The 22,996-nt window shown below is 44.7% G+C and overlaps 1 protein-coding gene across 1 annotated transcript in view; it reads right to left on the reverse strand.

Moving 5' to 3' along the window:
• Positions 1-534: 534 nt before the first annotated feature.
• Positions 535-22,996, reverse strand: part of TEPSIN (TEPSIN adaptor related protein complex 4 accessory protein) — a 29,219-nt gene continuing 6,757 nt past the window's right edge. Inside the window, exons 7-13 of the mRNA XM_063961108.1 lie at positions 22,656-22,727; positions 19,741-19,935; positions 13,610-13,778; positions 11,937-12,050; positions 11,148-11,226; positions 4,643-4,777; positions 535-1,452 (exon numbers count right to left, since the gene is read on the reverse strand). Of these exons, the coding sequence (XP_063817178.1) occupies positions 976-1,452; positions 4,643-4,777; positions 11,148-11,226; positions 11,937-12,050; positions 13,610-13,778; positions 19,741-19,935; positions 22,656-22,727 (1,241 nt within the window). The 3' untranslated portion in view covers positions 535-975. The remainder of the gene's footprint in view (positions 1,453-4,642; positions 4,778-11,147; positions 11,227-11,936; positions 12,051-13,609; positions 13,779-19,740; positions 19,936-22,655; positions 22,728-22,996) is intronic.

Here is a 22,996-nt window from a genome sequence, read left to right on the forward strand (position 1 = left end):
AAACTTGCATTTAGATTAGCAGAAGGTAGAAAATCAGGCTTCTATGGAAACACAGAGCCTGGGCCTAATTCATATTTGTAAGGAATTGCACAGCAGCAGGGAGGCAGCTTTGAAATTTTGTTTAATTAAAATGCAAATACAGCAGGAGGCGTCTGCAGGAGATAGATGCCTCTTGCATGCCTGAGGACGCAGCCTCAGATCACCAATGTGAACATCTGTCATGACTTGCAATGTTTTTTTAGGCACCGGCCAGCCTGCATCAGCTGAAGCTTACTCGGGCTGGCCGACGGATCTGGACACCCGGATCCATAAGTACATGCTTGATAACGCAGACCCTGGACCCAGACCCTGTAGAATTATTGGTAGGTGCTGTTCCGCTAATGCCGCAGCATGTCAGTCATGCTGCTGCTGAGAGGGAGCTGTGAGCAATATAGCAAGACCCATTCTGCACGGACGTAGAGCAGGTCTCGCGCCTGCACAGACCCCACACCATTGGATTATGGGCCGACCTATATAAAAATAAAAATATGAAGATAATTCTCATTTTTTTAATTTTTCCTGTAAACATACTGTACATACAGAAGGAAGGTCTTATACCAGCATATTCACCAACAGATTATTACATTGTGTGTGGGTAATTTAGCTCCAATGCTTTCCTCTGCTGCTGTGGAAATGGCGGTCCACCAGTGGCATTTTATATTGCCCTCACCTTCCCGGACAACATACACAGACAATTGTATACAATTTTATAAGGGTACTTGCCATGTGGGTTTGGCATTATACCATGTGCATTCTTCATACTTGTAATACTTGGACAGGGACAAGGTAGTTGCACAGTCCATGTGTTCTAGTACTGGAAAGCCCAGCTACAGTACCCATGCTTCAGACTTTCATGATATCAACGGCTGTAACAAAACAACCATCACAAAAAGTTATCCATCCAATAAAGGTCTCCATTCAGCACTACATGTACCCTCAGCTGTTCAGGAAGGAGAATACAGAGGGCAGACATGGCTTTAGCGTTCTTCCATGTACTACTGTATCTGCCATGGTTGTATCATGGGATGTGTGATCTACTATTGTACTTCTCACAGGCGTAACCAACTCCATGCCATCAAATAGAGACAATTGGCCACATGTAACAGTCTGAGCCAACACCTCGGAATCACCTTCCACAGCTGAACCACTGTCAGGAGCTCTTGCACCAGTGTCCATGCTTTGGCTTCTGTCTTGCATGGGTCCGTTCACACGAAATCCACAGCAGGCAGCATTTGTGGAGCTGGATTCTGGGATAAGTGAAGAGGGGGTCAGTAATTTGTCTCCATCTGGTTCTGGAAATACATCAGTTAAAAGATCCAATGAGCTGGATTGAGGTGACGGTGGTGTAGGCACATGACGGGCAGCCCTGTGCATGGGTGATGTCCGTGTAAGCGCTTCAAACTGGAGCAGAATCTTAAAAGGGTAACACAAAAAAAAAATTACTTTAAAGACCTGGTGAATTAGTAATCAGTAAGTATGCAGTATTTAGTTTGTTGCTTTGGTTTTGTTTTTCCAATGAATACACATCATTCTTTATTCAGTTGTACTTCGTATAGAATCATAAGTATGATATAATCCATTCAGGAAATTAATAATTCTTTTAGGCAGTGTGATTCTTGGTAAAATACATAAATTAACCCTTGAACCAAATAAAGTCAGATAGAAGGCTACTTCAAACTGATTTGTCAGTATCGGATTATAATAATTATATTTCATGTTCAAAAGTCAGACTGAAAGACATTATTTTTAATAATAAAAATAAATAAATATAAGAACAATATTTATATACTCTGCTTTAAACAGATGGAATCCTGCAGTCACAGTACACAATAAAATACCAAGTTAATATTTTATTCATTTGTAATCACTACTCAGCAGTCAGGTCTCATCTAGGAACACCTCTAGCTTCACACACTCAACTGAATTGAAAATATATTTCAAGCCGTTACCCTGCAGATACAAAACATTTACACAGCTTAGGACCATTTACTCTGTTCGCCCCAAGGGGTGCTCTGACCTAGGCACATTAAAACATATTTGGTGGGATTGTGGAATTTAACAAATCTTCAGGAAATAGGTGAAAATTTGGCTAGGCTTTGATATTAAATGGAGAGAGTAATAAGCAATTCTTTCGCCTGACAAATGCATTCCTCATTTGGGGCAGAAATATATATCCTGTCATCTCGGCAGCATTGTTGACTGATGCCGCTCACTGGCTCATGTCTATTCTTAGTATTAGTGGACAGAAATATGATTAGATGCAGCAATGATCAATAAAGATACAGGTCATTCACTGAATGATATATGTTACCAAATCGTCTTTCAAAAAAAAAAAAAAAGGAACCTGTAAATTAGATGTAAAAATGCATGAGACCTCTGATCTGTGCCCTGTTACTTAATTTATCCAGAGAAGTCAGTATAAAAGGGGATATAGGGGACCATTCCGAGTTGATCGCTCGCTGCCATTTTTCCCAGCGCAGCGAACAGGTTACTGCACTGCGCAGGCGCGTCGTATGGCTACAAAGCCAAACATTGCTGAGCGATGGATTTAACGAAGAATCCATTCGCACAGACGATCGCAAGGAGATTGACAGGAAGAGGGCGTTTGTGGGTGTCAACTGACCATTTTCTGGGAGTGGTGCGGCGAACGCAGGCGTGTCTAGGCGTTTGGAGGGCGGATGTCTGAAGTCAATTCCGGGACCTGCAACGCTGGATTCATCACACAGGGTAAGTAACTCTTACCCTGGTCTTGTTCTACACAAAACTTTTTTTTGCATAGCAGGGCTGCACAAGTGATCGTAGCCTTGCTATGCAAAAATACACTCCCCCATAGGTGGCGTCTAGTTGATTGCACGCTGCAACTTTTTGCAGCCCATGCGATCAACTAGGGCGATATTCAATTGATATATCGCTCCCGATCACGAAAAGTCCTCTTTGGGCGCCCAAACGGGTCACTTTTCATGCATTTCAGCTCGCCACCCATGGGAGTAGCGAGCTGAAATGCTGATATCGCGCCTGTCGGCAGGAATATTAGAATAGCTGCCGGCGGGCGAAATAGGAGGCAGCAACAATTAAATTCCGCCCATACAATTTTGTTTCATCCCTTTACACAGTCTGAACACTGTATGTACAGATCACCTGACCAGGAATAACAGACACCAGAAAACTTGCATATATTAAAGTTTAAATAGTAATCACATTAGCAAAAGCAGACGTAATTATGAGTAAGTATAAGTAAAGCCACTTCTAGACATAACTATATACCACAGGTTGTGTAAAGGGGATGCGGCCGGTGCACAAGATCCCGGAGACTCACAATGCCGCCAGCCACAATACTGGCTAATGGGCTATTCCCACTCATGGGTGTCCGCGACACCCATAGAGTGGGAATAAAACATGTGGCAAGCGCAGCGAGCTACTGAGCCCACAGTGTGGCGAGTGCAGCGAGCATGCAAAGGGCTTCATTGCGCTCGCCACCTGCTGGCTTCCTGGAGGCAGGGATCCCGGCGTCTGTATGCTGACCGTCGGAATCCCGTGCTCCGGCCATGTAACCAACACGTGTAAAGTGTTTATGCTTTAACTACATAGCTTTAAATGTAGAAACTAAAAACGCCTCTGGAGCCCAGACTATAAACACTCCAAAGACTCCAGGTGGGCCCCTCCCCTGTACAGCGCAGCGGTCTACAGTACTGTGTCGGAGTCTACGGCACATGCGCAGGTCCACGGAAACATGGCGCCCGCCATGTTCCGCAGACCAATTTATCGGCGGCGGCCATTTTGAGTATGATTTTAGCATTGGCTGCAGCGCCCACTACGGGACTCCGGAAAGTTAAGTAATAAAATATGGGGGCGGTGTGGGACTCCCCTGGACCCAGGGGCCCGTGTGCACTGCACACATTGCACCTATTATAGAAACGCCAATGCTGGGCCCTCAAATTGAGTGTTGCAACCCCTTCTTCGGGTGTACATCAGTCCATAAGTACACATGATGAAGGGGTTACTACCAATAAACTTTTATGTTACTGTAATTTCGGCTACTTTGATATCACAATATAAGTGGCAATGATTTGCCAGAATTATAAACTGAACAGAGTGCCTAGACTATAATTTTGAAATAGTCCGAGAGCACCACCTGGAGGAGGAATTGGCTGTTAGCTCAGGTGAGGAGTGTCAGGTGTGTGCTTTTAACCAATAGCTCCACCAGCTATCATCTTTTGTTCCTCTGCAGAAGGTTCACGTGTCAGGAGAGATGGGCTTCTCTAAACAGACACAGTCTACCGCCAGTGGCGATAATCTCTATATAAAGACGTGTGTGGATTGCTTTATTGATATCACTACAATTCAGTAGGGACCATTAATACTAATACCATTTTAGTGTAAAGGTAGTAACCTAATGCTTCATAGACCTGACTAATCAGCTAAGTAATTCAAATTATCTTTATAGATTGATGCATTCAGACACATCCTAGCATGTCTAGTAATGGCTCAAAATGCATCTTGGAAACAATAAATAGTTGTTTTATTTTTAATCAAGCAAGCAAACAAACAAACAAACAAACAAACAAACAAACAAACAAACAAACAAACGTAGTTTAGGTCTTACCTTCCTGGCCTTGTCCACAACAGGTCCTGGTGGTCCTTTGCTGAGCTTCAGCAAAGTCTTTCTGACCACTGATAACATGTGGTCATGTGACAAAAGATCAGAGGTCATCAGAGAAGCAATAGCACACATGGAGCGCTGCAAGAACAAAGGACACAAATGTTTAAAGTACATACAGTTGCTAGAAAAAGTATGTGAACCCTTTGGAATTTCCTGGATTTGTGAATAAAAATTGGTCATAAAATGTGTTCTGATCTTCACCTAAGTCACAACAATAGACAAACACAATCTGCTGAAACTAATACCACACAAACAATTATATATGTTCTCATGTTTTTATTGAACACACCATGTTAACATTCACAGTGCAGGGTGGACAAAGTATGTGAACCCCTAGGCTAATGACTTCTCCATGAGCTAATTTGAGCCAGGAGTCAGCCAACCAGGAGTCCAATCAATGAGACGAGATTGGAGGTGTTAGTTAAAGCTGCCTTGCCCTATAAAAAACACACACCAGTTTTGAGTTTGCAATTCTCAAGAAGCATTGCCTGATGCGAACCATGCCTCGCTGAAAAGAGCTCTCAGGAGACCTGCGATTAAAAATTGTTGACTTGCATAAAGCTGGAAAGGGTTACAAAAGTATCTCTAAAAGCCTTGATGTTCATCAGTCCACGGTAAGACAAATTGTCTATAAATGGAGAAAGTGCAGCATTGTTGCTACTCTCCTTAGGAGTGGGCGTCCTGTAAAGATGACTGCAAGAGCACAACGCAGAATGCTCAATGAGGTGAAGAAGAATCCTAGAGAGTGTCAGCTAAAGACTTACAGAAATCTCTGGCACATGCTAACATCTCTGTTGACGAATCTACCATACGTAAAACACTGAACAACAATGGAGTTCATGGGAGGATACCACGGAGGAAGCCACTGCTGTCCAAAAAAAAACATTGCTGCATGTTTGAAGTTTGCAAAAGGGCACCTGAATATTCCACAGCACTACTGGCAAAATATTCTGTGGACAGATGAAACCAAAGTTGAGTTGTTTGGAAGGAACACGCAACACTATGTGTGGAGAAAAAAAGTCACAGCACACCAACATCAAAACCTCATCCCAACTGTGCAGTATGTTGGAGGGGGCATCATGGTTTGGGGCTGCTTTGCTGCCTCAGGGCCTGGACAGATTGCTATCATCGACGGAAAAATGAATTCCCAAGTTTATCAAGACATTTTGCAGGAGAACTTAAGGCCATCTGTCCACCAATTGAAGCTCAACAGAAGATGGGTGATGCAACAGGACAATGACCCAAAGCACAGAAGTAGATCAACAACAGAATGGCTTCAACAGAAGAAAATGAGTCTTCTGGAGTGACCCAGAGTCCTGACCTCAACCCGAATGAGATGCTGTGGCATGACCTCAAAAGAGCGATTCACACCAGACAACCCAGGAATATTGCTGAACTGAAACAGTTTTGTAACGAGGAATGGTCCAGAATTCCCCCTGACCGTTGTGCAGGTCTGATATGCAACTATAGGAAACGTTTGGTTGAAGTTATTGCTGCCAAAGGAGGGTCAACCAGTTATTAAATTCAAGGGTTCACATACTTTGCCCACCCTGCACTGTGAATGTTTACATGGTGTGTTCAATAAAAACATGAGAACATATAATTGTTTGTGCGGTATTAGTTTCAGCAGACTGTGTTTGTCTATTGTTGTGACTTAGATGAAGATCAGAACACATTTTATGGCCAATTTATGCACAAAGCCAGGAAATTCCAAAGGATTCACATACTTTTTCTTGCAACTGTATCCCCTATTACTATGTAATGAGTGATCATACACAGAAAACCAACTTACTACTCAGAAAATAGCTATGAATGGAGAGTCTACAGTTTTAGGAGTTTTCCTTTAACCATGTAATAAATCTTAACAATACGCAGCGGCGTAACTGTGGGATACAACGGAGTCGGCTGCCGCTGGGCACCTGCTCTGTAGGGGGGCACCTATCCTCCCATTCGGTGTGTTCAGCGACACCATTCAATTAATAATACTCAGGATTAGAACCAAAGACCTATTACACTTGAAGCAGATACCTTACTGATGAAGCTATTTGCGGGAGCACGCATCGCATGCAATATCATGTGTACACATTATATGATGTTATATGCGATCATACGATATCAGACTTATCGCATAATGTGTACACAGCCTAAAGGATTGGAAGATCAGTTGCAGGTTTTTAGGATTCATTTTACAGTGAGGAGGTGAAGGGGTGCACAAAGCTACTGCTGTTTTTATAGACTGCAGGCAGAATCAGATGGGACCATCATGGTTTTACTACTTACTGCCCACAAATAATGTATACAGTACTTCATTTAAAAGGTGTGTTGTTTTTTTTATGGTTTTTAACGGGATCAGCAAATACAAATGGATTGAATATTCTCATTATCTATGGTCTAAAACAAAAATGAAACCCACCTTCATATTCAAGGATGAGATAATTAGATATTACTCATCTATCAGGACTTCTGGTAAAATACACTTTTTTCTTTGAGGGCAAAATTTATTTCTATTGCTCACTCAAAGCAGAAATATTAATACATTTTTAGTATGTAATAATGTGATAAAAAAGTTGAAAATGTCTTATGCTTGTCAAGTAAAACAATATCAGTGGTACTGTGTTCAAGGTTTTCCTGCTTAGCAATAACTTGTAAGCATTTTATAGACGGCGCAGTAATCTAGATATGACACATCATTAAATCTCCGGAGAGCAATTAAAAGGAAAATTTCACAAAGGCAGGTACTCCCAATGGCTCCAACAGTTAATCTCCTCACACAGTTCACCTTGGGGACAAAGGGGGTTATTCAGGGTTGTTAGCAAAAGCAAAAAAAGCACACTAATGGGCAAAACCATGTGCACAGAAGTTGGGCAGATGTAATATGTGCAGAGAGATTTAGATTTGGGTGGGTTATATTGTTTCTGTGCTTGGTAAATACTGGCTGCTTTATTTTTGCACTGCAATTTAGATTTCAGTTTGAACACACCACACCCAAGTTTAAATCTCTGCACACTTTTTTGGTTTGCTAACAAACCTGAATAAGGCCCCAAAACAGTATTGTTGACAACTTTCCTGTAGTAAGTTTCCATTCATTTCGACAAGTGGTCATAGCACCTTAGGGGTATGTCTTACGGGTTGTCACGATCCGGGTATCTAGACGCCATTTCTTACCCATCAGATGCCTCCTAAGGTTGGCTCAGCGCTCCAGGACCGGATCCCATCTGTTATCCTGATGTGTACATTCCTGTATCCTCTCCTGTCACTCTGGGACGCTGTCACAGTAAACGCCATATTACACCTGGCATGGCGTCTCCCGCGGCCTCCGCCGCCGTCCCTGAACTTCTGCATGCAGAGTGTCTGAGTGGCGATTACGTCAGCCGCGGCCTCCGCTGTGTCCGCGTGGTTGGATGTGCATCTGTCAGCCTGGCGCCTCCTGTCTCCGGTGGCCGGCGCCGCCATTACTGTTTTCATTACCACATGGATTACAAACCAAACTTCCCTCCAAGTGTCTGCATGGGCGCAGCCATCTTGGATTCTGTCAGCTGATCATTTCCACCAATCTGTTCTCAGTATTGATAATCTGCATAATTGCCTAGCCAATCCCTTCCTTGCTGCAGGTATAAATACACTGTGCCTGAGCAAGGAAGGCGTCAGTGCTTTGGTTGTCAAACCTAGTTCCTGTTTGTCTCTCTCCTGTGATTGTCTTCCAGGTTCCAGCTCCTGTCTCAAGACTTCCACCATAGAGACCCGCACCAGCATTCCACCTGCGGTGTAGCCTGACTCTCCAATCCATTGTGGATTCATCTGTTTCCAGCTACAACATTACCTGCTTCCAGCTCAGCTTCCAGCAGAGTACAGATTCCCTTAAAGGGCCGGTGTCCTTTCTACACTTTACCACTCTCCACCGGTATTATTATTTCTCCGCTCTCAAGTTCTACATTTCAGTTCATATTTCATCGCTCCCAAGTTCATTTATTATTTAACTGGTTCCAGCCAGTATCCACTCCGTGCTAACAACAATCTGGTTCCAGCCAGTATCCACAGCAGCTGTTTTACCTTCAGCAACCCAGCTTTTCCTGGAACACCAGCTGGCACAATCCTGGGTTATCTCCATTGCTACAGTCGGGCCTGGTAAGGACTTTCCATCTAGAAGATCATAAGAACTATCTCACACTACCAGTGCCCTGTGGCTCCTGCCATCCTGTAGTACCCAGGAACTGTATTTATTCTTTGCTGACTTTTACGTTTTCTTTTACTGCTGCTGTGTTGCGGAGTTGTCATAATAAACATCATTGACTTTTATCCAAGTTGTCGTGGTCACGCCTTCGGGCAGTTATTATTCATGTTACTTACATGTCCAGGGGTCTGATACAACCTCCCAGGTTCCGGTACATCTCAGCCCCTACAACTGAGGCTGCCTCCCGTCAGCTCAGGCCCTCAGTTGTGACACGGGTGACCTACTGGGTCGAAGGAACACTATATCCATAGGATGTATTTTAGTGTAAATTACTTAATGCCACACAAAACTTAATTAGTAGTTTTGGATGGACTAATTTGATACACCTCCCCCTGCTCCTGTTAACGTAAGCACAGATCACCATTAGTGGGTTTGTTTTGGGAACATTTATGAAATGCTGCACAAGAAAAAGTGATATAACCCTTATCAGCCAATCAGCTTTAGGGGGAGATGTATTAAGCAGTGATAAAAGTGGAGAAGTTGCCCATGGCAACCAATCAGCTTTGACGTAACATTTAGAATTTACATACTAGAAAAGTATACAAAGCAGCTGATTGGTTGCCATGGGCAACTTCGCTCACTTCTTCACACTTATCGCTGCTTAGTACATCTCCCTCTTAGTCATGTCATATAGGGGTCTATTCATGATGCAATGAAAACAGTGAAGTGAGCCAGCTGAGAATTTGCCCATGGCAACCAATTAGCATTGAAGTAACATTTATAATTTGCATACTATAAAATTATATAGAGCAGCTGATTGGTTGCCATGGGCAACTTCTCCCTTGGCTCACTTCTCCACACTTATCACTGCTTCATGAATAGACCCCATAGTCATTTTCATGTAGGGTTTTCAAAAAATAATTCTAAGGGTGAGATTCAAATGATATATCACGCCCAATTTCCTTGCTAAAATGATCTCCATTATCGCGCATATTGTGCCCATAGTAATCAGGTTTAGCTGTGTAAAGGGTTGGGTGCCTCGCTACTCCGGGGGTAGCGAGCTGAAATAATGATACAACGTCCCTGAGGGCAGAAACAGAACGAGTGTGAAAAGGGGTGAAAAGAATTGACTCCCACCCTAAAAATCAACTAAGACCCAGATTTATCAAGCCTTAGAGAATGATAAACAGCACGGTGATAAAGTCCCAGCCAACCAGCTCCTAACTGTCATTTTTCAAACACAGCCTGTGACATGGAAGTTAGAAGCTGATTGGTTGGTACTTTATCACCGTGCTATTTATCACTCTCCAAGGCTTGATAAATAGGGGCCTGAGTGTCCTAGTACAGACTCAGGGGATGATGTAGAGTTGAACACAAGTCAGGCACTATTAGACCTGTATTGTATGCTTTAAATCAGCTGCATCAGCCCTGTCCTTGGTACAAGACATTAGTATCTCCGAGTATGCCCAACTCTGCATAGTATGCAATTCCATCAACAGACCCTCAACCAGCCCACATTACAACTCTGTGCGAATGTCACATTGCACATTACCACACAATAACACCTTTCGGCCGCAAGTGGAGATGCGTTTGAATCAGTATTCCACATGCTCTTACATCTGGAGTATGGGCAGCTAGAAAACATGCAAGATCTGCCCACAAAACTGACATACATTCTATTCTGCATCAGCCTGATGCCACTAAATATAAAAAAAATTCTGACATCAATGTATTTTGCCTGATTTTTGGGTAACAACATTTTATTCTAAATAATCCTTATATATTTGTGGTGGAAAGGCTTTAAGGCTCAGATTGGTCTGGCCTAATGGTTTGATTGGCTATAGGCTGATCTACCCCATGTGAAGGATGTAATGCTATGATAGGTAGTGTTAGTCCTGTGTATTTGTCTTATGCATTATTGGCTATAGGTTAGTCTAAAATTTAAGAATGTTCTTAAGCTCTTATAGGGTGGTCTAGTCCTGTGAATGGTCTAATACTCGTTTGACCCCTCTTATGGAGCCCGTTAATGTGGTCAGAAGAGAACTACACACGTATGCCAACAGTAGTTGTCATCTTCCCAATCTTATTTACCAACATGCATGGGGATGTGATTAATTTTCACTGTATTATTAAAATTATTTACCAAACCTAATGCAAGTTATCTATTTTTGATAATTCTCAGCGGTATGACATCGGCTGTGATATAGAAGTGTGTAACTGGACAGAATTATAGCTACAACCCAGTGTCCTAAGGCACAATCTATGGTACTTCCTCACCAGTTTGACACATGTATCATCTCCTTCCAATGAATGATTTAACATCTCAAACACCACTTCACAATTCAGCAGTGAACACCTGGAGTAGAAATACAAAAGTCAGAACCAAATACTTGTGCAGAACAAGGAAGGACATAGATGCACCACACAGTGACCTGAAGCTTTGTTTCTGAGTGGTGCATTACAGATGTAATACACAGAATCATTATGTGCATGCACTTAGGGGGTCATTCAGAGATGATCGTGGCTGTGCTAAATTTAGCACAGCTATAATCATTCACACTGACATGCGGGGGGACGCCCAGCACAGGGCTGTCCCGCCCCGCATGTCAGTGTCACCCCCCCCCCCCCACAGAAGTGCACAGGCATTGCACAGCAGCGATGCCGTTGCACTTCAGGAGTAGCTCCCGACCAGTGCAGCTTTAGCACGCTGGCCGGGAGCTACTCATCGCTCCCCGGCCCGCAGCGGCTGTGTGTGACGTCACGCAGCCGCTGCGGCCCGCCCCCCGTTCGGTCCGGCCACACCTGCGTTGGCCGGACCACGCCCACGAAACGCCGGCCAAACGCCGCCATTCCCCTCCCCCAGGGACCGCCTCTGCCTGTCAATCAGGCAGAGGCGATCGTAGCGGCACGACGGCCTTCGGCCGTCTGTCATGCGCCGTCGCCAACGCATGCGCAGTTCTGACCCGATCGCACCGCTGCAATAAACTGCAGCGTGCGATCGGGTCAGGATGACCCCCTTAATTCTATCTATGGAGAACACACTGCCCTTCCCGTGCAGTCACTCACCCTCTAACAAAAAGCTGCACCTCCTCCTGGGTCAGGAATACTTTTTGACCCCTGATCACTGTCAAAACCAGCTGTGCCTCTTGAAGACAGTCACCAGGATGAGCAGGTTCCACCCTGTGAACAGAGAATGGCACTGTACAGTCACAATACTAAACATCCATACAGCACCTTTTGTTTACATGAATAATAATAATAATAATAATAATAATAATAATAATAAAATTTTTGCTCTGCAGGTTTACCATACAAAATGTAATCCTGAGTCACATTCTTCTGTAGGTCTACCATAAGGGATTGCATACTGTGTCTTTTGGATATATGTGGACAAGCTGGTATTGTACAGGTGGAAACATGGCAATGTCTCTCTATTTAAAGTGACCTACAGACAGTGGATGCAACCACTTTGAAAGCTGGACCAATATTCACTAGGACATAAAGACTTCAGAAACAGAATCCTCCTTGTGAACTGGTAGGCTGCTTCCTCACGAATATTACATTAGCCCACAATATAGCTGCCTTCAGTGTCTGTCAAACTTGGCCTACGCTTTAAGAAATTAACACAGTGTCTGTGGACTTGTAAAAGCATAATTTAACAAAAACAATAAGCATGCATTAACTACCTCAAAACAGACTGATGCCATGTAACAGTCTACTGCACTGGCGTATCTATAATGGGTGCAGTGTGTGGGGTGCACACAGGCCTCTGAGTGCACACGCTGCACCCATTGTTTTAAATACTCACCCCTCCAGAGTCCCACGCTGACATCATCAGCGCTGTTAAAACCCTGAGAACATGGCGCAGCAGCCTTTATCACAGATTTATGCACATGCGCAGTAGAGAAATCACTGGGAATATGACCACCGCACCATTTTCCTGGAGATCTGCGCATGAGCAGTACAGTCTGAGCCCTCTGGTGCTCAGACACTCCAGCCCTGCTGGCAGAGAGGAGGGGGCCCGAACGGAGGAGGCTGGACGTGGGCCTCCTCCTTTCTTAAAGCGCTCCTGTTCTACTGGCATATATTTATGACAAGTGTAAACTCACAGTTGATAGGGGTGGACGGGAGAGAAGTGGTAGCAAAGTGGTTGTAGGGAGGAGTTAGGTTCAGACCTGGGTCACTGGTGGTCTACAGCTCACTAAAGTTTTATAAAAGCACAAAGATGAGGGAGCTGGAGTACTTGGGTGCAGATTTATAGGAGTAGATCTGAAAGTGCTTTGTTAGGTTACTATTGGAGGTAGACCCATTACATATGTACCACAGACATTACATTTGGGTAATTTTGTGGAATTTGTAACTTAAATAAGCCATTATCTTCTCCATTGCCGCTAGATGCCACATATACTACAGATGTGTCCTCATGCATCCAGCCACAAACTCTAACAACGGGCATCTTTTTGTCACCAAAAATGCATCTTATTCGCGATACAATGTGACTAGGCTGCACATGAGGTTGGGCTGATTAATTTGATATATGACACTTGTAGATTGTGTGTGACCGAGTCTGTATACCATGAGGAGCTGTTTGGCGTGACTGCAGCAAAGCTGTACGAGACACATCTGTATAGGTCTAGATTTGACACACCATTTCTACAATCCTACATAGAACCTAATATTGTTTACCCCTTATGTAAATCTCTAGTTTGTCTCAATGCCTTTAAAATCAGACATTGTACCTTTCTGTGCTCTCTCTGATGCTACTGCGGGACTGGCCATCGCTGCCTGTTTTGCTACCGGCATCTGAGGATCGACTGTGTGGCGGTTTATCCGGTAAGGAGTCCTGGGAGCTATGTCCACTGTCACTGTCATCCCATCCTCCCCCAGCTACTCCTGTGCGATAACTTCCTGGAAGGCAAAATAGGGAAAAATAAGAATTTACTCACCGGTAATTCTATTTCTCGTAGTCCGTAGTGGATGCTGGGAACTCCGTAAGGACCATGGGGAATAGCGGGCTCCGAAGGAGGCTGGGCACTCTAGAAAGATCTTAGACTACCTGGTGTGCACTGGCTCCTCCCACTATGACCCTCCTCCAAGCCTCAGTTAGGTACTGTGCCCGGACGAGCGTACACAATAAGGAAGGATTTTGAATCCCGGGTAAGACTCATACCAGCCACACCAATCACACCGTACAACTCGTGATATGAAACACAGTTAACAGTATGAAACAATAGAGCCTCTCAACAGATGGCTCAACAATAACCCGATTTAGTTAACCATAACTATGTACAAGTATTGCAGATAAACCGCACTTGGGATGGGCGCCCAGCATCCACTACGGACTACGAGAAATAGAATTACCGGTGAGTAAATTCTTATTTTCTCTAACGTCCTAGTGGATGCTGGGAACTCCGTAAGGACCATGGGGATTATACCAAAGCTCCCAAACGGGCGGGAGAGTGCGGATGACTCTGCAGCACTGAATGAGAGAACTCCAGGTCCTCCTCAGCCAGGGTATCAAATTTGTAGAATTTTTGCAAACGTGTTTGCCCCTGACCAAGTAGCTGCTCGGCAAAATTGTAAAGCCGAGACCTCTCGGGCAGCCGCCCAAGATGAGCCCACCTTCCTTGTGGAATGGGCATTGACAGATTTTGGCTGTGGCAGGCCTGCCACAGTATGTGCAAGCTGAATTGTACTACAAATCCAACGAGCAATAGTCTGCTTAGAAGCAGGAGCACCCAGCTTGTTAGGTGCATATAGGATAAACAGCGAGTCAGATTTTCTGACTCTAGCCGTTCTGGAAACATATATTTTCAGTGCCCTGACAACGTCTAGCAACTTGGAGTCCTCCAAGTCCCTAGTAGCCTAGGCACCACAATAGGCTGGTTCAGGTGAAACGCTGACACCACCTTTGGGAGAAACTGGGGACGAGTCCTCAATTCTGCCCTATCCATATGGAAAATCAAATAAGGGCTTTTACAAGACAAAGCCGCCAACTTTGATACTTGCCTGGCAGAAGCCAAGGCCAATAACATAACCACCTTCCACGTGAGATATTTCAGATCCACGGTTTTTAGTGGTTCAAACCAATGTGATTTTAAGAAACTCAACACCACGTTGAGATCCCAAGGTGCCACAGGAGGCACAAACGGGGGCTGACTCTGCAGCACTCCTTTTATAAATGTCTGAACTTCAGGTACTGAAGCTAGTTCTTTTTGAAAGAAAATCGACAGAGCCGAGATCTGTACCTTAATGGAACCCAATTTAAGGCCCATAGTCACTCCTGCTTGCAGGAAATGCAGAAATCGACCTAGTTGAAATTCCTCTGTTGGGGCCCTTTCGGCCTCACACCATGCAACATATTTTCGCCATATGCGGTGATAATGAGGTGCTGTAACCTCTTTCCTGGCTTTAGTAAGCGTAGGAATGACTTCCTCCGGAATGCCCTTTTCCTTCAGGATCCGGCGTTCAACCGCCATGCCGACAAACGCAGCCGCGGTAAGTCTTGGAACAGACAGGGCCCCTGCTGCCGCAGGTCCTGTCTGAGTGGCAGAGGCCATGGGTCCTCTGATATAAATTCTTGAAGTTCTGGGTACCAAGCTCTTCTTGGCCATCCACGAGTATCGTTCTTACTCCTCGCCTTCTTATTATTCTCAGTACCTTTGGTATGAGAGGCAGAGGGGAGAACACATAAACCGACTGGTACACCCACGGTGTTACCAGAGCGTCCATAGCTATCGCCTGAGGGTCCCTTGACCCGGTGCAATATCATTTATAGCTTTTTGTTGAGGCGGGACGCCATCATGTCCACCTGTGGCCTTTCCCAATGGTGTACAATCCTATTGGAAGACTTCTGGAGGAAGTCCCCATTCTCCCGGGTGGAGGTCGTGTCTGTTGAGAAGATCTGCTTCCCAGTTGTCCACTCCAGGAATGAACACTGCTGACAGTGCTAACACATGATTTTCCGCCTATCGGAGAATCCTTGTGGCTTCTGCCATCGCCATCCTGCTTCTTGTGCCGCCCTGTTGGTTTACATGGGCGACTGCCGTGATGTTGTCTGATTGGATCAGTACCGGCTGGTTTTGAAGCAGAGGCCTTGCCGGCCTCAGGGCATTGTAAATGGCCCTCAGGTCCAGAATAATTATGTGTAGGGAAATAACCTGACTTGACCAAAGTCCCTGGAAATTTCTTCCCTGTGTGACTGCCTCCCAGCCTCAAAGGCTGGAATCCATGGTCACTAGGACCTAGTCCTGTATGCCGAACCTGCGGCCCTCTTGAAGATGGGCACTCTGCAGCCACCACAGTAGAGATACCCTGGTCCTTGGAGACAGGGTTATCAGCCTATGCATCGGAAGATGCGATCCGGACCACTTGTCCAACAGGTCCCTCTGAAAAGTTCTTGTATGGAACCTGCCTAATGGGATTGCTTCGTAGGAAGCTACCATTTTTCCCAGGACTCGCGTGCAATGATGCACCGCTACCTATTTTGGCTTCAGGAGGTCTCTGACTAGAGATGACAACTCCTTGGCTTTCTCCTCCGGGAGAAACACTATTTCTGGTTTATGTCCAGAACCATCCCCAGGAACAGTAGACGTGTCATAGGAACCAGCTGTGACTTTGGACTGTTTAGAATCCAACCATGCTGTTGTAGCACTTTCCAAAATAGTGCTACCCCGACTACCAACTGCTCCTTGGACCTCGCCCTTATAACGAGATTGTCCAAGTACGGGATAATTACAACTCCCTTTTTTTTTGAAGGAGTATCAACATTTCGGCCATTACCTTGATAAAACACCCTCGGTGCCATGTACAGTCCAAACGGCAGTGTCTGGACTTGGTAATGGTAAACCTGTACCACAAATCTGAGGTACTCCTGGCGAGGATGGTAAATGGGGACATGCAGGTAAGCATCCTTGATGTCCCAGGATACCATGTAATCCCCCTCGTCCAGGCTTGGAATAACCGCCCTGAGCGATTCCATCTTGAACTTGAATTTTTGTGTTCAAGGATTTTAAATATAAAATGGGTCACACCGAACCATGCGGTTTCGGTACCCCAACCCGTGTTGAATAGTAACCCCGTCCTTGTTGAAGTAGGGGCACCTTGAGTATTACCTGCTGGGAATACCGCTTATTAATTGCCTCTAGCCCAGCCTCCCTGCCTGAGGGAGTTGTCAGCAAGGCATATTTTAGGAAACTGCTGGGGGGAGACATCTCGAATTCCAGCTTGTACCCCTGAAATACTACTTGAAAGAAACAGGGATCCACCTGTGAGCGAGCCCACTAATTGCTGAAATTTTTGAGACGGCCCCCCACCGTACCTGGCTACACCTGTGGAGCACCCGCGTCATGGTGTGGCCTCACAGGAGGCGGGGGAAGAATCTTGATTCTGGGAACAGGCTGACTGGTGCAGCTTTTTCCCTCTACCCTTGTCTCTGTACAGAAAGGAAGCGCCATTTGACCCGCTTGCTTTTCTGAAGCCGAAAGGACTGTACCTTTGTCTGTGAGGAAACCTGAGGTAAAATTATTTCTTCCCAGCAGTTGCTGTGGATACGAGGTCCCAGAGACCATCCCCAAATAATTCCTCACCCTTATAAGGCTCTCTATGCGCTTTTTAAGTCAGCATCACCTGTCCAGTGACAGGTCTCTAATACCCTCCTGACAGAATGGACATTACATTTATTTTGGATGCCAGCCGGCAAAATATCCCTCTGTGCATCCCCCATATATAAGACGACGTCTTTAATATGTTTTTATGTTTTTCAACTAGTATCCCTGTTTGACAGGGTCACCGACCACTCTGCAGCAGCACTATCTGCAGGTCTCAGTCTAGTACCTGAGTGTGTAAATACAGACTTCAGGATAGCCTCCTGTTTTTTATCAACAGGTACCTATTAAAGTGGCCGTATCCTAAGACGGCAGTGCCACCTTTTTTGACAAACGTGTGAGCGCCTTATCCACCCTAGGGGATATCTCCCAGCGTAACTTATCCACCTGGCGGGAAAGGGTACGCCATCAGTAACTTTTTATAAATTACCAGTTTCTTAACGGGGGAACCCACGCTTTCACACACTTCATTTATTCATCTGATGGGGGAACAAAACACTGCCTGTTTTTTCTCCCCAAACCTAAAACCCATTTTTAGAGGTGCTTGGGTTAAAGTCAGAAATGTATAACACATTTTTTATTGCCGGGATCACGTCACGGATGTTCCTAGTGGATTGTGTATATGTCTCCACCTTGTCGACACTGGAGTCAGACTCCGTGTCGACATCTGTGTCTGCCATCTGTGAGAGCGGGCGTTTTTGAGCCCCTGATGGCCTTTGAGACGCCTGGGCAGGCGCGGGCTGCGAAGCCGGCTGTCCCACAGCTGTTACGTCATCCACCCTTTTATGTAAGGAGTTGACACTGTCGGTTAATACCTTTTACCTATCCATCCACTCTGGTGTCGGCCCCACAGGGGGCGACATCACATATATCGGCCTCTGTTCTGTCACCATATAAGCCTCCTCATTCAACATGTCGACACAGCCGTACCGACACACCGCAGACACACAGGGAATGCTCTAAACGAGGACAGGACCCACAAAAGCCCTTTGGGGGGACAGAGTAAGAGTATGCCAGCACACACCAGAGCGCTATATATATACAGGGACTAACTGAGTTATGTCCCTAATAGCTTTTATATAATATACTGTATACAGTGCCAATTTTAATGCCCCCCCTCTCTTTTCCCTCTTACTGTAGAATTGCAGGGAAGAGCCAGGGAGCTTCCCTCCAGCCGAGCTGTGAGGGAAAAATGGCGCCAGTGTGCTGAGGAGATAGGCTCCGCCCCTTTTTCGCGGCCTATTCTCCCGTTTTTTATGGAATTCTGGCAGGGGTATTTACCTCATATATAGCCCCTGGGGCCATATATTGAGGTATTTTAGCCAGCCAAGGTGTTTTTATTGCTGCCTCAGGGCGCCCCCCCCAGCGCCCTGCACCCTCAGTGACCGGAGTGTGAAGTGTGTGAGAGGAGCAATGGCGCACAGCTGCAGTGCTGTGCGCTACCTTGGTGAAGACAGAGTCTTCATGCCGCCGATTTTCCGGACCATCTTCTTGCTTCTGGCTCTGTAAGGGGGACGGCGGCGCGGCTCCGGGACCGAACATCAAGGCTGGGCCTGCGGTCGATCCCTCTGGAGCTAATGGTGTCCAGTAGCCTAAGAAGCCCAATCCGGCTGCAAGCAGGCGAGTTCGCTTCTTCTCCCCTTAGTCCCTCGCTGCAGTGAGCCTGTTGCCAGCAGGTCTCACTGAAAATAACAAATTCTAAGACTATAACTTTCTAAGAGCTCAGGAGAGCCCCTAGTGTGCATCCAACCTTGGCCGGGCACGAAATCTAACTGAGGCTTGGAGGAGGGTCATAGTGGGAGGAGCCAGTGCACACCAGGTAGTCTAAGATCTTTCTAGAGTGCCCAGCCTCCTTCGGAGCCCGCTATTCCCCATGGTCCTTACGGAGTTCCCAGCATCCACTAGGACGTTAGAGAAAAAAACCATATGTAATATAATTAAAATAAGAAATATTCCCCATCAAGGCACATTACCACTCATACTATAGTGCAATGTACTGAAGGCTTCTATGTGATCGCTGATCAACTTATAGTACACCTATGGACTTCCTTTTATATAGAACATTAAAATCTGTTGCGCGTGCTGATTAACATTTATGTGTCCTACATGTTCTAACGCTTCGGCTGGCTCACCTGGCCATGTTAACACCCTTTAATGCTATTATTGGCAACAGGCAAATTCTAGTCCAACATTAGAAAGACATCAGAAAGCATAAAAAGAACAAACGCTCATATCCCAGGTAAACACTGCTAAAAATGAATAACCTCTGAAGGTGTGTGCTCCTGGAGTCTTCTCTGCAGGTGGACACCGGTCATCAATGGGCACTGCCACTGGCTTATACATGTCCTCTGCCTGATCCATTACGCAAGAAGGAGGTAATGATGTGCCTACTAGCACTGCCTGAGTCACAGCCACTGCTGCTCTCTGTATACCACTGAGCAGAACTTCACTTGGGGTCCCTGAAAGAGAACATCTGTGGGTTAACAAAAAAATAAAATAAAATATATATATTATATATATATATAATAATAATATCACCCTTTTCTGCAGAGCAAGAGGCATAGAAACTAAAAATAAATATATGCAGGAACAGTAAACTGGGAGTCAATTAACAGCAGGAAGCAAAAGACAAAAATGTTGCACCTCATTCAGTGGTGAAACTCCTATCATTATCCCTTTATCCTTTCAAGTGCAAATATATTCCATTGTGCAATAAGATAATTCTCTCTTTGGTACATCATTACCTGCCCCAGTAAATATTACAATCTCCTTTCTTCATCACATCAGGTCTAAACTAATTCTAAGTATTAGTTAACTGTGGGAGAACATGGAGGAAACATAGCTAAATAGTTAATAATGTGCAAACTTAACATGGACAGCGCCCTGGGTCAAATTTCAGGCCAAGTCCCCCTCCACAGTTCTCTCAATAAACGTAAGAGTCTCATCCACATCATGCAGGCAACAGTCTCGCATTTACTGTAGATGGTTTTATACTCCCGGTCTCAGGCGGATGCTCCCGTAAAATCATAACATGCGCTCCCATCCAGACTACACCCTCAACAAAATGTTCCCATCTTCCTTAAATGCACTGTTTGTTTAACTCTCGTTCACCTTTTACCATACAGTACTTTGGAAAGTAGGGAAACACTGGTGCCTCCATTGTTTAGTGTCATGCTGTGCAAGCAGCGCCCCCTGCTGCTGAAAGTGGTGAAGGACTTCAGTGCTTGTTACCAGCACGCCATTCAGTCACAAATTACCCTAATCATTCCACTCAAACTGGCTGTGTCAAAGTCGAAAAATATTGCAGTACACACATCACGTACAAACTACACACAGATGGCCTCCGCGCGTGTACTTGTTCTGTCATGCGTGCACATATTCGCAATTTGCATATGGTCGCTCCCGCGGTCCTGCGCATTAGCGCGTGGTATGGGTATTTACGGTAGAGTTTGTGAACGCATGGAAAGCTATCAAAACACATTACATATTTAATCCAAATAGTGCACAATGTACACATAGCCTCCCTGCACCACATCAGAAAGTAACAGCAGTTTAAATGGTTTCAGAACAAAGGGATTCACCTTTACAGAATAGGAGGGGACAGAACAAGGTTATAAGGTGGTGTTTGGTATCCAGCTGAAGGGTATTTTAAGGGTAACATTCCGGTGTTGGTTTGAGAAAGATCGCATGTTCCTGCGGATAGTTATGTGTAGGAGCAGAATATAGATATAAACTGTATTTACTGTACATTATGTATGCGGCGGGAATCCACAGGAGGCCACCCACAAGAACAGTTGGGAAAGACATCGCCTACCTATTCAAACCGACCTATGACCTCTCCTGTACTGTAAATGTGCATCCCTGTGTCCAATGGACAAAGAGATTACAGTATCTATTGTATTGCTTTTTGGAAGAATTGTATAAAGAGAGCCTGCTGCAGGCCTGGTCAGACACAAGACTCACAACGTTATCTATCAGATGACGGAGGACCGGACCGGGTAGCGCAAGCGAATCCACTCACGTATGTACCATTGAATGTAGCCATTTACTCTGTTGTATTGTATTATTTGTATTGTAACCCCCTTTCAGCAATAATACGCTGTGGTTTCGGAACCCAGCGGTTTAATTACAATCTGGTGTCGTGTCTTCATTGCCCTGCTAAGGTTTAAAGTGTATTATCATTGCATTGCATTGCTGTAAAAGGTTTAAAGTGTATCTCTGGGTGTGTACGCGCTGTGAGTACTTTGTACCGTCAGCGCGGCGTTTGTACGCTAAGTCCGTGCACAGTACGGGACTTTATGTACTTTGTACGCTATTAGTGTACAAAGTACATAGAGTGTGTATTAAGTACAGCGGCCGCAGCGGCTCCATGGTAAAGTGTATTTAAGGTGTGTTTAAGGTATAGCTTTCATATCCAAGGATAAATCAGCATGATCAGCTGTCATTCTAACTTAACTATGTATATTCAATGCAATATAAATAATATTAGGAGTATTCTTCTTTACTGAATAATAATTTTAATATCAGCAGCATGCTATGGATATAAGCAGGGATAGAATCAGCAATCAATTCATACTGACCAACTTTGTAAGATAGGGGGCGGGGGCCTCTGTAGAAGGGGATGGAGCTTTGGGAGAAGGGACGTGTCCGTCCCACATGACCCCTGTTTTTGTCATGTTGGGGACATGCCCAGTGCTCCCCAAGCCGCTGGACATCCCCCAGCTCACCTCCCCGCACTGTTAGATCAGTGATCACCGGTTGCTTTGCAAAGCAGAGCAGCGACACTTGCCCCAACCTGCGGGCGGAATAGTGTCCAAATAGCAGGACTGTCCCACTAGAATCGGGACAGTTGGGAGGCATAATCAATCTAGAAGTTTAAAAATGAGCAGGACCCCTGCTGTAGTAGTATTTATTTAACAGTTTCTTATATAGAGCATCTTATTCCATTGTGCTTTACAATTGGAAACAATAAAAACAAAAAACTGGGTACTAACAGACAGTCATAGAGGTAGGACGGCCCTGCTCGCAAGCTTACAATCCATAGTTGTGAGGAAATACGTAAAATTAAATTACAGACATTCCACTGTCTTTCTATTGTTCGCATTAATCATTGTATGTAGTCATAAAAGTTAGAAATTAAAAGCAAAAAAGAAAAAAAAAAAAAAAGCCAGAAATTTACCTGAATTGTTTTTCTCTTGGGAAAATCCAAACCCTTGCATAGTCTGGGGGCGAAACACCTGAGAGCCCATTCCTAAAAATGAAGTAATTATTGCCATCAGTAACCAGGAATAAACACATAGCACATGTCTTTGGCATTACAGGACTGAAATACCAGAAACCGACATGTATTATATTCAATAATTCTACACTTACAATGGTACTTTCCAGTAATAAATCTATTAATAGGTCTTTTAATCTTAATAAAAAATTAAATAAAATTGGGCTGGCATTTGGTTTCAAATAACAGTCCATTCACAGTATACTTTTTTTAATTTTTATTATATTTTCATATTTATACAT

The sequence above is a fragment of the Pseudophryne corroboree genome, chromosome 3 (genome assembly GCF_028390025.1).
Source record: "Pseudophryne corroboree isolate aPseCor3 chromosome 3, aPseCor3.hap2, whole genome shotgun sequence".
Lineage (NCBI taxonomy): Eukaryota > Metazoa > Chordata > Amphibia > Anura > Myobatrachidae > Pseudophryne > Pseudophryne corroboree.